Here is a 16,334-nt window from a genome sequence, read left to right as displayed (position 1 = left end):
ATGTGACCGCAGATATGTGATTTCCATACTTTTATTCAAGCGCTGACTATATTGTCATCCGCTTCACTGAAAGCTTTAACATGAACATTGAGAGAAGCAGAAAAAGAATATAGTTGGCATGTGACCACAAGTATGCAAATCACATATGAGTGGTCACATGACCAGTGGAGTCCTAACAGTGTATATATTACCCAATGTTAGGATTCGGCATAACACAGTGCCTGCGCAAATATTAGTTTTGTCCCAAAAGAAGCTGTTAAAGGGAATCTGTCACCAGTTTTTGCCACCTAATCTGAGAGCAGCTTAATATAGAGGCAATGACTATTATTCCAGCAATGTGTCACTTTCTGGGCTTCTTGCTGTAGTTTTGATAAAATCATTGTTTTATTACCAAATGAATAGTAAACCTGCTGCCATGTAGTCCTCCATATTTATGAGCTTTGTATAACCTTGCCACTGATTGGCAGCTTTCTGCATATAATGTGCATAGGCAGAAATTTGCCAATCAGTGGTGTGGTAGGTGGTGTTATATATAGCTTAGCGTTCAGAAAACTGGTAGATCTGCTGCAGATATAACAATGAGTTAATCATGCAGAAAGCAATCCAGTAAGTGATATATTGCTGGAATAAGGGTCTCTACCCCTACATAATGCCTCTGTCATGCTTTTGGATTCGACCCCTTGATTATGTGGTCGGCATCTCTTTCCACTCAGCCACAACACATACACCTTTTCTTTGGGTGTTTTAGTTGTTATCTCTGTTTCTGTCGGTTTTGGGTAATAACGGGTGTTTTTCATTTACTCTGTCTGTCCAATCACCAGCTTGAAATGTTTTCCCCTCCAGGTGTTTCCTGCTTGTGATAGACTTTGTTGGATTCATGGTAACACAAGACCCACTTAAATAAAATAAACACACAACAACTTAGTTATGGAATATAATGGCCGTGATGTTTTATTTTGGGTTACCTTTAATAAATTAATCATTCATATAATAATAAATAATAAAACCATCAACTGAATTGAAATATGACCAAGACATCCAATCCACCCGGAAAACCGGGCAATTTTCCCACAAATTAAACGACACGACATAAAATAAATTGGGAGGGAGGGCGGGATCTTCTTCTTTCTTCCTGACAGGAATGACTTTCCCGCATTTTTCGTCTCTGCCAATCAGAATCAAAGAAAAAAGGCGGCAAGCCATCTGACAAAAACTGGTTTGAACCTGCTCGTGCCCAGCACAGCTTACTCAGGAACTAAATTAACCCTTTCAGAAAAAACGTTGTAACATCATGAATCCATATAACATAAATTAATTTTTATATTAATCCATAGGGGTCTGTGTTCTCATGAGACCCCCCTTGTATTTGCAAAGGGAGGGCTTCCATTCACTTAGCTGTAGTGAGTGTTGGTTGCAGTGGTTTTGTGCGTGATTCTTTAGGGAACTGCTATTCTAGCGATCCTAGGAGCTGCTAAGGACATTCAGGGTAAGCCGCCATTGAGTGAGGGCGCCATTCCGTTTGGTGCAAACCTCCGTGGTCAGGCAGGGACAGACCAGGTTCACAGAAGGGCTTTACCTAGTCTGAACAGGGACCTGTCATATTTGTCTCCCTGGTCTGTACTGTATGTGATTTCAGATGGAGTAGCAAAACCTTGGTGACACATTTACCTTACTGATATTGCAAAATATGCATTTGGTTTTGTATAGATGCGACCATCGGAATCACTCTTCTAGCGGACCCAATGTCTGACACTGCCTTTAACGCCATATTACGGACTTAGAGGGACTCCACATTTAGTTATACCGTGTCCATGTCCTTCCTAAACCATCTGTTTTTACAGGGAATCTGTTATTAGATTTTTGATATGTAATCTGAGGACAGCATGAGGTAGGGGTTAAAAAACAGAATTCAATGTTGTGTCACTTATCAAGCCGTGTGCTGTTTACTTTAACTGAAGGTTTGATCACCTGGTGATTATCCTTGCTGTGACTAGCTGGCACGCAGTTGCTAGTCCAACTCCACCCCCCACCCCTCCTGTGATAAGCAGCTCACTGTGTATGGACTTTGTACATACAGAGGCCTGGTGTGGGCGGGGCTAGCTTCCTCAGCTCTGCTTCATGCTAAATCTAAAAACTCTCATTGTATCAGAATGGCTGCACCTAGTAAACTAAGTGATACCTCATTGGATTCAGCTTCTCTTTGCCTACATCAGTCTGCTCTCACAAGAGGTAGCAAAAACCTGCTGACAGATTCCTTTTCATATTGTTTTATAATCAACTGATAATCCGAAATAGGCAATAATGCCAGATCATAATATTTCCAGTGTATTCATATTGTCCACAAAAGACTAAGAAATCGTACTTTTTGCTGCTGAATAAAAAACTTATTTGAAATGGATTGCGCTTACATAATTTCACATTTTTCATGTTCATCCTTTTCATTTCTATCCATTCAATGTGAATAGCTTGTTCTGATGACTAGAATGAGATAAAATATTAATTGTCTGGAAAGTTAAAATGCGTGTCACATGAGAAAAAAAAAAGAAATGTGCACACGCGTACACGCTGGGGTGGGGTTGCCATAGTAACCAACAAAATTAATAAAACAATGCACAACTGTCTTTACATAATGAGGGGTGCAGGAAAGGTAACGTACTAGTATCGGAGCAGGATGCAGAGTGCTGCTGCCATCGGACTGATCTGCAAACCTCCTGTGATTGCAGCTGCACACGGCAGCACATTGCTCCGCATTGCTATTGTTTGTGCTGTCAGTGCAATTATCAGCTACCACTAGATTATTACTACAGTATATGCAACATTGAATCTTGTCAAGGTCCCCTGTGCGAGATGCAGGACGCCTGTGTCCCTTATGTGTCTATACTCATCCGCCGCATGTTGTTTCTGTAAATGAAATATTTGCATAGTGTTGTACCTGAAATCAAACATTCTACCCGTGTTCACCCTTACGTAACGGAAAGTGGATTGAACGCAAGAGGAAGAAAAAAAAAGGATAAAGAGAGAAAGCTGATGCGATACCTATGGTAACACAGATAATCAAATCGGCTTTTAAATGTTGTGATGAATTTTACATTAACCTTAGCGGAGCCTTATTATGATGTTTCAGAAATGTGTCTCATCATGTGAAAGAATAAAAAAAAATGTGTCTATTCGTATAGGATCAAATAAAGCTTTTTATATATAAAAAAAAAAGATGGGGAAAAAAACCTTCCAACTCCTCCTACTCTATCTGTGCCTGCAATTCAGAGCCAGCACAGGGAGTGAAAGACAGGGAAATTTATTTCTAATGCACACCAGTGCTTGAGGCAGCAGGGAGAGTGAGAGCAGGGAGAGATCTGCCTCTCCTCCACCCACAGTGATCAGCTACTGAGGAGATCTGGATTTCCAGCACTTCTGCTGGGGGACTGGGACCTGCAGGTTAAATAGGATTGCACGGATCGCAGGGATTGATGCTGATCCCACTGACACTTGCAGAGGGGAGTTTGTGCCATCATCATCTTCCAGGCTTGGCTGGGTGATATTTGTTGTGCTTGGTGCTACAACTGCAGTCTTTTAGTAACATGTATCCTGCCTTGGCTTTGGATGCTCTACAGATCCACCCTTCCTTATAGCAATCAAGTGCTAGGCAATGGTTTTTACTTCGGGGATCGTACATGTCTCACTGCTCTAAGATTAGTTTTTTTGGCCTCTCTTGGGATTTCTTTAGCTCACTTCATTTGGCTGCATGCTGGAAAGGAAAATTGCACACTTTGGTAACAGCCCAGTGTTGATGTAGTAATAATCATTAATCTTAACCTTATCTGAAAGCGGAAAAAAAAAAGAGAGATACAAAACAGCTCTCTAATTGAGGAGTCTCGAAAGAAATAACCCCCTGCACGGAAATCAGACTGGGAGACGCTAGGAAAATAATCATTTTCTATGGTTAAATTGGTACCCTTGTTCTGGAGAACTGATCACAATCTCTTATTATGCAACAACAAGGATTTCTTCGTTCTCAGGGTGTCTAAGCTGCTGGATTGCTTTTTGCCCAAATCAATGTGGTTTCTTTGGAACATTTTCAGCAAAGGAACGCATATGCTGCAGTGTCTTTGTGGCAAGAGTCTTAAGAAAAACAAGAACCCAAGTGGTAAGCATGATAAAGATGCACATTGCATGATTCCACCTTCACACCATTCTATTGCTGGCTTCTCAGGAGCACTAGTGGGAACACAGAAGAAAATCATCTTGCCATGAGGCCGATGCAATGTTTGTGTTCTGTACCTTAAGCTGTATTTTTTTTCTATTCAATTGGCTTGAACGGATACGTCATCCGGTCTGGTGTGTGCCCGTCTTCTAAAGGAGTGGCAACTTTGTTTGTTTTGTATTTTTGTTTCCTTTAGTAAATCTTGTAAATGCAGGTTACCGGCATGTCGGCACCTTTCTGTGAAAGCCCTAGCTTTGTGCTTGAGTTCTATCCCTTGACCATGGCACTGGCATCCTGCAATACTTTCAGCTTAGCTGACAAATATTCCAAACACGAACAACCTCTCAAAAGTAGAAAAAAAAAATCCCAAACAGTGGCGGGCTGTTCCACATTTCTGCCCCCTCATAATGCCCTGAAAGCATGGCAGTGCCATTCAGGGGAAATCACAAGTGAATATATTGAGAAGATTTGTTTCCTCATATTACAAATACATACAGGATGTGATTTCCATGCAGCATCATTGGCGCTTTTATGTGATGCAGTGAAACCTGCCAGCACAGGGTTAATATTTGCAGTATACTGTGTAGGCTTCTTCCAGCAGGAGATTAACAGCGTTTCTTGGTCCCATTCTTTCCTCAGGACACCTTTTGTGTGGCTCCTCGGGGCTTTATTCAATAATATCATACAGGACGCCATGCACTATCAGCCTTATTTCCACTCTCGCTTGTTATTTTATGGAGGCAATGGCCCCTGTGTTTGGTATCGCCCCGTGGCCTGCGTTTTTTCTGTTGGAGGGAGTGCAGACAGGGGGTTACGTGAATATAATGAAACATTTTCTGTTGGATTCCTCTGGTCCTGCATGACCCGCAGTTCCTTTCGCTCCCAGTCCCATGAAGAGCAATGAATCCCTGGTTTGCCTCTGACGTTGGCACTGCAGTGTAGTAGATCATAGATTTTTTTTTTTCTTTCCAATTGTGACATCCCAACATCAACAAACAGCAGAACCTGTAGGGTGACACTTTGCTGGGCTTTCACAATATTCTTGTCGGGTTCTCTGACTGCACGGATTCTCATTATTTCAGGGTGTGTATATATATATATATAATGTATATGGGTTGGGATTTTCTAAGTGTGTGTTGTGATATCATTCTGCAGCAAAGAGTACTTCTTAGAATACCAAAGAGGTGGAATAATCCCGGCCGTCTCCTTGCAGGTCTGAGGGCCAGGTCGTTGTTGTGTAGGGTACCAGTTCACACAGGTTCTCAATTACTGCAGTGAGCTAGAAGAGGTTAGATGTGTGCTTTACCTGGACTCTATTGAGAAGCAAGAAACGTACACTCCAGTCATAGTCAGGCTGCCTGCATTGCCTGCTTTACATGTAGACAGCATTGTAGATGCATAAGAAAACCAAGAAGAACATTCGCACTGGGGTATTTTCAATAGGCCGTGGAAACATTTTTACAGTTGCCAATTTTGTGTTCTTATTGTGTAAGATAAAATATTATGGACATATGTATGCACATGACTCGCCTTGTTTATTTTCGTAACTGATGTACAATATGGCTCCATTTGTCTACATTTCTACGTGACGTAAACCAAACGTGGGTTTGAAACTTCTCCACAATCCGAATGTGAAGGTTTTTACTATTGTAAGCAGAGTATGTGTAAAAAATGGATATATATATATATATATATATATATATATATATATATATATATATATATATATATATATATACACACACATATACACACACGCACACATATGTATACATATGTACACACACACCTGCATATATACACACACTTACTACATTTTCAGCCCTTACTGCGGTATAGTGTAAGACTTCAGCAGTAGTGTACATCAGCTGTATTGGAGGCAGTATAGAGGGCTTTATTCCCAAGGTACAGATCCTGAAAAGAATTTAATCAATTACCTTTGAGTCCAATGCAATCAATGTAACCCTTAATGCACAAATAAAGGATTCCAGTGAGAGATCTATTCTAGAAGAGAGTGTCCAGGGGAACCGATTTGCTCTTGGAAAATTAGGTGTGTCAGTGTAAACTTTCATTCATCATTTGTGCCTTCATTAGCATTACTGTCTCTACTTCCAGCTGATCATTGGTTGCTGTACCAACAATAGTTCATCTTTTATTTATTTTTTAAATAATTTTACATTTTAATGGGCTGCAGTCGCTACTTGTCTGCTACTTTTTTCTTGTTCGGTCAGGTATCTTTTGAAATTGCGATGTTTGAAGGCTCAATAGCAAACAAGCACCTATTGACCAGAATCTCTTAAGCAGCTGTTTTTGTGTTGGTGGCACCTTTTTATCTCATTAATTATTTATTCCTAAACGATCCCTGAAATCTTCTTTGTACATAAATCCTTAATAATGATGCAACTTCACACATCTTCGCAGTATGAAATTCTGCTGATCAATGATCTTTATATCCATTTTTAAGATACTTACTGAACTCAAGTTGTGTTCTATACTCCACACTCGTATCCAATGTGACTATTTAATGTCTTATTCTTCAGCCAAGTTTTATATTATGTTACTTTTCAACCAAGATTTAATATATGAGATGACCTATGATAAGAAACGTCTGATAAATTCGGAATAATCGAACACTGAATGTGCTGTGATTTTAATATACAATGTTCAGAATCAAAATCCAGTTCCTGCATGAACCACAAGGTAGAGGTCCTTAGGATGGAGGGAAACTATGTACATTGGCCTGTCTGTCCATACAGTGATTGATCTAAATGTTCGACAATATCCAATAGGAGCCGCAAAAGCCTGTGTCTCGTGTGGCCAAAAATTTATATGGCTGCTTTTTTCAGAAAAATGACAAAGAGTGAGATGTACAATGAGTAATCTATCCCACAATGAAGAACAGTTGAGCAACTCAGTTTTCTCATCTGTTAGAAGATGGTATCTTCTTAATCTTTAACGGTTGTGTTGTGAGTATGTTTGGGTATATGAATCTATGAATGGGCTTGTATTTATGATTGTTGTCTACGAATATGGATTTGAAATAAAAAAAAATTGTGCTTTTCACTTGAAACAGTCTTAGCTGAGTGTATTGTGTAGCCCTTTAGTTTAATGATAAAGATAGCTTTGATGCTCTGAGTGCCCCCTAGAACATTAGCGACCTGGAGTCTCTGCAATCTCTGCATTCGTGACCTCTTTACCACTTCATGTATCCATAAATGTGGCATCTGCCACCAGTGATTGTTCTCAAGATCCACAAGAGGAACTTCGATATTCAATATTACAGGATGAGAACAAATTCCTAAGTTATATAAAAGTTAGAACTGCTTTAGGGTACAATGTTTCATTATATTTAAGGAAGTTCGACCAAGAACATTGATACATGGATGAGTGTCGCCACTATACTTACCTCCTAAATGGCACAGTTTTGGAGAAACAGCTGATTACTCTGAACCAAAGTCCATTTGCTCGTGAAAGGTTCCAGTTTTTGAAATAACAAATAAATCTACATTACTATATAGTCTTATTTGTATCAGCACACACCCAATATATTGTGCATACATATGTTTCTGGCCCACAGTATTATATATCTGGCTCAGCTAACATCCAAAGTAGAGTATGGTATACACGTAATATTAATTTTATGCCCTTGGCTCTTCTGTCTCAAAAACTTTTGAGTTCAAACAAGTAGATGTGGCTCTGTACTTAGTTTTCTGAGCATGAAGTGTTCCCAGCAAAATTAATATTTGATGTATATACTTACCTGCCAACGTTCCCGAACAGAAATTCAACACAAAATAGGTCACTACCCTGATATGCAGTAAGTATTTTTACTTCAATCTAAAATTCCCTTTATTCTCTTCTTCTTTTCTGCCAAATGTTGTTGCTGTAACATGACACAGTCTGTGTGTATACCGTATGTGTATATACATTGCCTCGAAGATAAAAAGGATCTTCTGACATGTTAACACCAGACACTATACTACTATATTAGGTTTATAATGTTGCGCTGTAGGTATATTTGTGTAAGTATTGCTTTGCTGTTACATGTCCAGTGTAGTAGTGTAGAATAATAAGTAATATCACATGTATTCTTAAATTCTGAAATTGTTTTTTGGGATTTTCCATTTGCAGGATTTCATGACCTTTTTATTATGTACCATCAAAGGGGTTTTCAAGCATGACCATTTATAGATTAGCTTCACATTGGATGTTTTTATGACTCTCATTTTCATGCTATTATTGAGTACAAATGAAAACCGCATTCAGATTTGGGCTGTCAGGAATAATTTATGTGTCCAGTCACATGGGGGTTTCTTTTCACACAATACAGGAACATACAAATGCATGAACATGTAGTAATACATAGCAGATTTCTGAAAATCAAAAGTACTGTGACGATGACGGCAGAAAACAGCAAACGTTTTTTCTGCAATTTTTCTTGATGGTGCTTTGTTTCCAAACTGTGCCAGGAGCTGTTTAAATACTAGATTTCAAAACTGATCTATGATAAATGGTTCTGACTGTTTAACAAAGTGCCATGACACCACTAATCTTTTGCTTGGGCTATCGCTATACAAATAAGGTTGATGAAATAAATACCAGGAACATTTTAGTAAGTAAATATAAGGCCATAGTAAACCCTAAGAAAATGCATAGGCAAAAAAGTATATTTTAAAAGGATAAAAATCAGATTTATTTATACAAAAATATGAACAGACTAAATGTATATAAAATTGACAGGCGGGTAACAAGAACAAAGGGGGAGTCACTAGCAAAACGTCCTGAGGGTGGGTAGGTAAGGACAGGAAAATCAAACAAATATTCATATATGCCACTGGGGTGATTAAACCTTATCACAGGTGATTAAATATTCTCACAAAACCATACCACCAGATAGCAAACTTAGGCCCAATTTTTTTTTTTGCCAATTCTTATTTATTCTGCTAAATGGTCCCAGAAAACAAAGTGTTTTGCTTAATGTATCATTGCTTTATCAAGGAGAGAGTAGTTGAAAAAGATGCCCTGCAGGACCATATAACCACGTGACCCTAATCACATGGCCAATGCCCAACCAATGGGATAGGACTGTCGGCCCATGGGCAGATTGTCCCGTGCGCCCCTCGTCCATCCCCAGCCATCAAGCCACCAGTGCAAATGTCCAGGAGCAACGACATGTTGCTAAGGCTCCTGGACATGTGCAGATGGCATAGAGATGATGGAACCCAGATGGGAACGCAGAGCGGAGAACGGCGCACGCGCACTCCAATCACAAAGACCACAAAGAGAAGCGGGTAAGAATGGGCTGAAAATCAAATCATTCTCAACCCAGGGTACCTGAAAGGAAAACAAATAAGAAGGGGAAGAAAATCCAAACATATTATCAAGCAATTACTAAATCTATATTCAACATTATAACCAATATCTTAGATCATACAATCACAGTTAATCTAAATAAACAGTTGAACCACAATTACCCTGGATGTGTGACATGATCTGTAGGTGTCACGGATTATTTCAGGGTTCTCCAACATTTTTGTAAATAGATATAAATCAGTCTAAAGAGCAATAATGGGTGTTTAGGCCTGATGAAAAACTGCAGGTAAACAAAAATGACCAAATCAAAAAACATACAGTATATACAAAAAAGTATGATAAATGTAAGAGAATATTAAAAAGAGGAAAAGGTGGTGTCAGAGTCTTACTTCAAGAAACTGAATGTTTCATTTAAACCAGAGGAGGTTAGGTACCAAGAGAGACAATCCATCTCGCTTCACTTGGTGCCAGAAGCATTTTTTACTTTACATCTCCTCTAGTGATGACTCTGAGCGAACGTGCACAGATACAGTTTTGTAGTTCGCTTCCTTTGGCATCTGATATTTCAAGTTCTCGGGTCTCTGGCTGCTGTAAACAGAGTCCACAGTATATTCCCTACAAAGAATTATGAAGTTTGGAGCAGTGAAGGTAGGGAGTCCTTACTTGTCCACAAGTCCTAAGAAGCAGCCTTGCTTTTGGTCTATATCGCTCTGATACTACTTGTGTCCTTCCCTATCAAGCAGCATAGAAACAATTTGCATTGGTCGCGCTTTACTAAATAGTGGTTCACTAGCAAAAAATAGAAATCAAGATCCAGCAGTGTGGAGAATGGCTGAGGATATATGTCCATCAACGCTCAGCCATTAGGTGGACATGCACATTGCTATATGCTTTGAACACCAGCTTGCACAATAGTATGTGAGTAAATGTTATAACAGTTCAGTTAGTTCCTTTGAATGTATTTTACCTGACAAATATTGGTCAAATTTGTACAGTAAATAATGGTGGGATAACCCTTTTTAAGTGGGTGACAATGTTTCGATGCTTGTGCACTTACAACTGATTTGGAAATCTATCAGCTATGCTCTGTATCTGTAAAAGTGAATTTGGCAATGATGAAGGTATCCATAAGAGGCACATCTATGGAGACTGGGTTGATCAATTTCACCACAAAGGGCATGAAAAGAATAACATTTTAAAGGTAGCACCAATGACTTCAATAGGCAGATCAACATCCTTGGTTCTAACAAATGGAGTTTTGGTCCATGTTTTCTTACATGTATATTTTTGCCAAGATGGTAATTGGATCCTACCAGATATAGGAACTAAAACTCGTGGTGTTTCCTTCTCATGCTCTGATGTTCATATTTTTTGGGTAAAACATGAAAATGTATCTTTTGTTTTTTTTCCAGCATCTCTATCCACTAGTGATTAGCTGTTATCCACTGGACAATCTAGCTATAGATATATTTATCCTCCAGATAAATGGTCATCTCATCAGTTCTAGTTCATAACGGGGTCCAAAGTGGGGAAAAAAAAACTTCTGATGTCAATATGGACCTAAAGAAAATATGAAGAAATATGTGGACAGGGATTTTCAATATAAGAGAAGCTCTTTTAATGCAAATGTTCAGTATATGCCCCATAGTTCAGTAGTGGAAACATTTTCATTGCAAAGCTGCTCATACAGCCTAAATCATGTTATCTTTGGCACATTCGATGTCAGAATGCTAGAAATAAGGATATCTTTCCCGGCTGCCAGGTACTGATGCTAATCTTCGTTATTCCTTCCTTCTCCTGCCTGCTAACCTTACAGATTGCTCTGGCTCTGATCACAGCAAAGGCAAAGCTGCAAATGAATCGGCTTTTTAAGAAACCAGGAAGTCCTGATAACTTGACTTTCTACTAACTAATTAGCTTAGCTTATGGCTACTATTCCAGGTCTTCTGTACAGCCTTGGGTGATGTCAGAATGCTGAGTAATATGGAAGGGGGAGGAAAAGCTGTGGATGTGCCAGTCCTAACGCGAAGGAGCTTGGGGACGTGAAACCATAGAGATCATTTTTTGACTGAGAAATGTTTTAAGGCTTGGTTGCCATTTTGAGATCAAAGCGATGGTGAGCTGTTGCTATTTCAAATTGACTGGGGCTAGTAGCCGTCTGAATGTCATTGACCACGTGGGGCTACTTCTAGTTGTAGTTCATTTGAAAACCATGGCAGAGCTCAAAGTGGCTCCAACATCTGAACACAGCCTCCAATGAGCATTATTGCTCTATGGCAGACCTGGGCTAACTGCAGCCATGTGGCCCTCTGGCTGTTCCAGTTTGTCCCGTGGACCAAGACAGCTAAAGGGCTAAAACAGTGGCCCACGGACCACACCATGCCCTTGCCTGCCGTCCATGTGTGGGCTCTTACAGTAAATAGAGAGCTGTGTGTGGGCTCATATAATAGATAGGGGGGTTGTGTGCGGGCTCAGATTATGTATATAGGGGGATGTCAGGATACTTAACTCTGCTTAATATTATTTTTTCTACGTTTTGTGCAGCATTTTACAGTACCAGCAAAGTGAATGAGATTTCTGAAATCTCATGCACATGCTGCTTATTTTTCCCTTGTGGATTTGAATTTCCAAAGCTTTATTTGAAATCTGCAGCCTGTTATTTCTTTCAGCATTTTGAATAAGAAAAAAACATAAATAATAACTCATGCAAAAATGTGTCAAAACGTGCACACTTTACTCAGTGTTTTTCCTGCCAACACATTTTTTGTTTTTGCTGGTGAAAAATCTGCTGCAAATTCTCAACGTTTGCACAAAGCCTAGAGATTGTGCACATGGCGTCTCTTTGATGCCGGTAGTTTTTGAAGCAGAGGACGCATGAAGACAAAAACTGCGGCGTTCTTCCTGAAGTCTCTTCCTTGTCATATGTTATGCTAGTTACTTTTTTGAAAGTTTTATGTACAAAATAGTGGTGGCTTCTAAGCAGAAGTCACCAGAAGAATGGATATGTCACTTCTTTAAGCCGCTTCAAAGCTTGAAGTGGTTAAAGAATACAAAACATATATACAGCAAGTCGTTTTTACATCTACCTGAAAAAAGTCCCGTGTGCCCATACCCTTAAAGAGTTCCTCCACAGACGTCCTCCACTACTCTTCATAGTTTACAATTGTTTTATAATAATACTATGCAATTTTATTTCTTTATTTATTGCTGTAGTTTTGTTTGTGGCATTCTTGGTTCACCTTTGGCTTGTATAATTCTTGCTAAAAAACAGATAATTCTACTCCAGGTGGAAAAAAAAATCTTTTCAAAAACTATGTCAACTGGACTGAAAAGATGAAAAGGTCCTTAACTTCCAGCACTTTTACAATACACAAACAATGGAGACTGCTACATATTGACAGTTACAGAATTGTATGAGGTTAGAAAATCATGACTGGTTTCTTCAGAAATATCACTACTCTATTCCATGGACTGGTAGTACAGTTGTCATGGAACTGAGCTGTAATACCAGGCACAGCCCATGGACAAGAGTGGCACTGTTTCTAAAAGAAAGAAGTCATTTTCTTACCCCTTTTTATGACAATACTAATATAAATATTAATAAAACAATATAGTGTATTGGATGTAGTTTCAGGATTGAATATTATTGAGACTTGGTCAGAGACCTCAGCTAACATGAAATGTCCATAAACAGCGGTCTCCTGGGATAAAAAATGAGAATATTTTGCGTGTCTGCACACAACGCAGAGGTTCACTGTCAGCTCAGGGAATGAGGCTATCAGTCATATGTGATGGGGGTGGTTGATGAGATGTGTTCATCTAATGTGAGTGTTATATGATCTATACATATTGGATTGATGCGGTGCTAGTAGTACTTCAATATGTCATTACATCATATGTTCTGCAGTGCTTGCTGTATTACAGGTGCTATTATTTGTTGTTATTGTTTTTTCTACCAGTCCAGACACAATAGAACGACATTAATTTCTTTGTATTTGTCCAGTTCATCCAACGTATTGTCACCAGTATAATAACACCAGAGTGTTACCTGCCCGAGGTCTACATGCTGCCCACAATAACCTTCTGGGCAGCCCTCAACCATGTGCATTGTGTCTGGTCATGGATAGTTTCCATGTCATGCAGAAGACCATCGCTGCATAGCCCCATAGTGATGTGTAACCATGAATGATGTGCTGTGTGGTCATCTCTAGGGCAGCCATATTTAGCAGAATGGGTAAGTCTTGACTCCTGTAGCACACAAAGGAGTAGATGAGATGAATAACTGGCCAAGCATGAGAGCCACAATATTTGGTGTAGTTTATTGGTGAAGGGAAACACTCGAATGTTTCCGTGTCTGGCATATACAACAATGGAGAGAGCTGAATGCATGGTCTCTTCCTTTGTGGATGGCACACGCCCATGAGAAGGTACCTCTACTTTCCTCCTAGGTAGGAGCCCTAAAAAAGGGTCCAGTGCCTATTAAGTATTTATGAGAGTCAGTGATGAGTGGTCATATAGGAGTGCTTAGGAAGCAGCCCAGGGGTGGACAGGATGTCAGGTCTCCATCGCAGCTCCAGCCGAGAACCTCCAATAGAGGGTGGGAGCAATGAGACAATGATAAATGGTCTGAGGAGAGCAGGAAAGAGACACAGACAAGAGATGGGGTTAAACCACAACGCGTTTCGACAGAGGATCCATCTTCATCAGGTGGATCCACCTGACATCCACCTGATGAAGACGGATCCTCCGTCGAAACGCGTTGTGGTTTAACCCCATCTCTCGTCTGTGTCTCTTTCCTGCGCTCCTCAGACCATTTTTCATTGTTTCATATTAAGTATTTATGGCACATACTTTCAGTATGCAGTAAATGTCTCAGAACGTAATACTTCTGTAATACTACAGAGCATTGCTGTTGGTTTGGTCTGAAAGTGTGGCCCTCGGACCCAAAAAAGTTGAATATCCCTGGTATAAACTCTACATCAAAAGTGGGAAAACAGCTATGTCTGGTGATAAGCACTTTTGTAAAAAGGCGACACTACAAATTATCACACTAATCTCTAATGTAATTGGCTAAGGAAAACCGCAATGGCAAAATGAATGTAGCCCATGACCATACAATAGGCACCAAAGCTTCCCAGATACTTGGAAACTGCAGATTTTTTTTTGTAAAGCCGAGCTTTAGAGATGCTACTGTCTGAGGGAAATGCAGACAGGGCTTACGGCAGTGAATGAAGAGATGCATCACAGACCGAAGGAAAGATATAATTGGATTTGCGAACCCAGATATCAAGTCAGAGGTCTGGTAATTACAACATGACTAAAAAAGGCAACTTTGGTCCAAAAGATTTATTAGCGTTCTAGATAAAACATAAGGACTTCACCATCAAGAGTCAAAACGATTAGAGACACAAAATGCGATCACCCTATTGCTCTATGGTGGGACTAAATGTAGCACCCATCCTGAGAAGAATGACCAGCCGGCTTTTTAAGGTTCTGTTTTATTTTTCGTTGGACGGTTGGGCATTTGGGGACTTTTTGGTAATGTGGGACCTGCTTTCCTTTGTGTTCTTATTGCCTTCACTTCTATTTTTGGGCTTCTGTCTTTTTATGTATAATTTAGTATGTGGCACCATTCCGATTGTGAAGGATCACGCAAGCCTGTAAAAAAATCGGTCAGCGTTTCATCCAGAGAAATGTGACTTCCGTGTGCAGAACATATACAATCCGTTTTTTTTTTACAGCAGCAGCTATAAATAATTTACAAGACAGAATTACAATGCATTCGTAAAAATCGGTTCCTATACTGTGTATCTGTATCACATCTGATTTGTTTTCATGCATCCATAAACTTGAATGGCCAAGTGTCTTCTGATTTATGGAAGACACCGATACATGTTGCGATTGGTCAGTAAACAAAATTGCTTATCTGGTCTGCCCCATTGAATAGCATTGGTCCGAGCGCTGTTCAGACCATGGAGCCCTTTCCCTATAATATTATGGTTTTTCAGGAGACATTCACCTTCGCAGAACCCTCTAGTAATAGATTTTTTGCTTACATTGACTATTGTTTCATTTGCATTTACTATGGTACTTTAAAGGAGTTGTCCAACACTAGGACAAACTCTTCTTAAACTAAATTTTCGGCCTAGATAAAATCATGATGCCGATACTCCCTTCCTGCGCTGACTCCCTTCCTGCGCGGTGTTGGCACTCGCTCTCCCCGGGGCTGTGGTGCGGTGTTGTGACACGTGACCCCAGCGCCCAATCAACAGTGGCATCACTGTCTCTGCCTTCTAACTGAACCTGAAGAGTCAGTCCAAAGGTGGAGACAGTGACACCAGCGCTGATTGGGTGCCGGACTTCACGTGTCATTCCACGCATCGCAGCCCGGGGACTGTGAGTGCCGACACCATGGGAACTGCACCATCATGGGAGGTTAGTGTAGGCTTTATTTTTTTTATTGGTGCCCAACATTTAGTTTAAGAAGGGGTTGTCCTAGTAGTGGACAACTCCTTTAAATAGGTTTTGCCCTGCAAAAGTTATAATATAGTTTTATGATTTTTGTTTTTTAAATATTGTTATGAAAGTACCCTTTCCTTTTTTTCCGTTTAGTCATGTACTCGTGAAAGAATAGAGAAGGGCAGTCAGTAGTTGCTGGCTTGTGTCTTGATGGAACCTTTCTTCTTTCCAATGGTAGAATATGGTACTGTCTGGTTTTGGGGGTGCTGAAAATAACAGCCAAGGGGTAATTCCATGGCCCGAATTCTGTTCTCCCTTTTCATTACAATCAGTACCATTCAGAATGGTAGTGAATAGGGTT

General features: G+C 39.9%; 1 protein-coding gene across 1 annotated transcript in view; it reads left to right on the top strand.

Annotated features, from left to right (window-relative positions):
- The first annotated feature begins 3,308 nt into the window (after positions 1-3,308).
- The window catches only part of FGF14 (fibroblast growth factor 14), a 799,281-nt gene continuing 786,255 nt past the window's right edge, over positions 3,309-16,334 (top strand). The window contains exon 1 of the mRNA XM_077297111.1: positions 3,309-4,144. Within this exon, the coding sequence (XP_077153226.1) occupies positions 3,937-4,144 (208 nt within the window). The 5' untranslated portion in view covers positions 3,309-3,936. The remainder of the gene's footprint in view (positions 4,145-16,334) is intronic.

Source organism: Ranitomeya variabilis, chromosome 3 (assembly GCF_051348905.1).
Source record: "Ranitomeya variabilis isolate aRanVar5 chromosome 3, aRanVar5.hap1, whole genome shotgun sequence".
Classification (NCBI taxonomy): Eukaryota; Metazoa; Chordata; class Amphibia; order Anura; family Dendrobatidae; genus Ranitomeya; species Ranitomeya variabilis.
The sequence above is the reverse complement of the archived record's forward strand: the minus strand, read 5'-3'. Positions and strand labels throughout refer to the sequence as shown.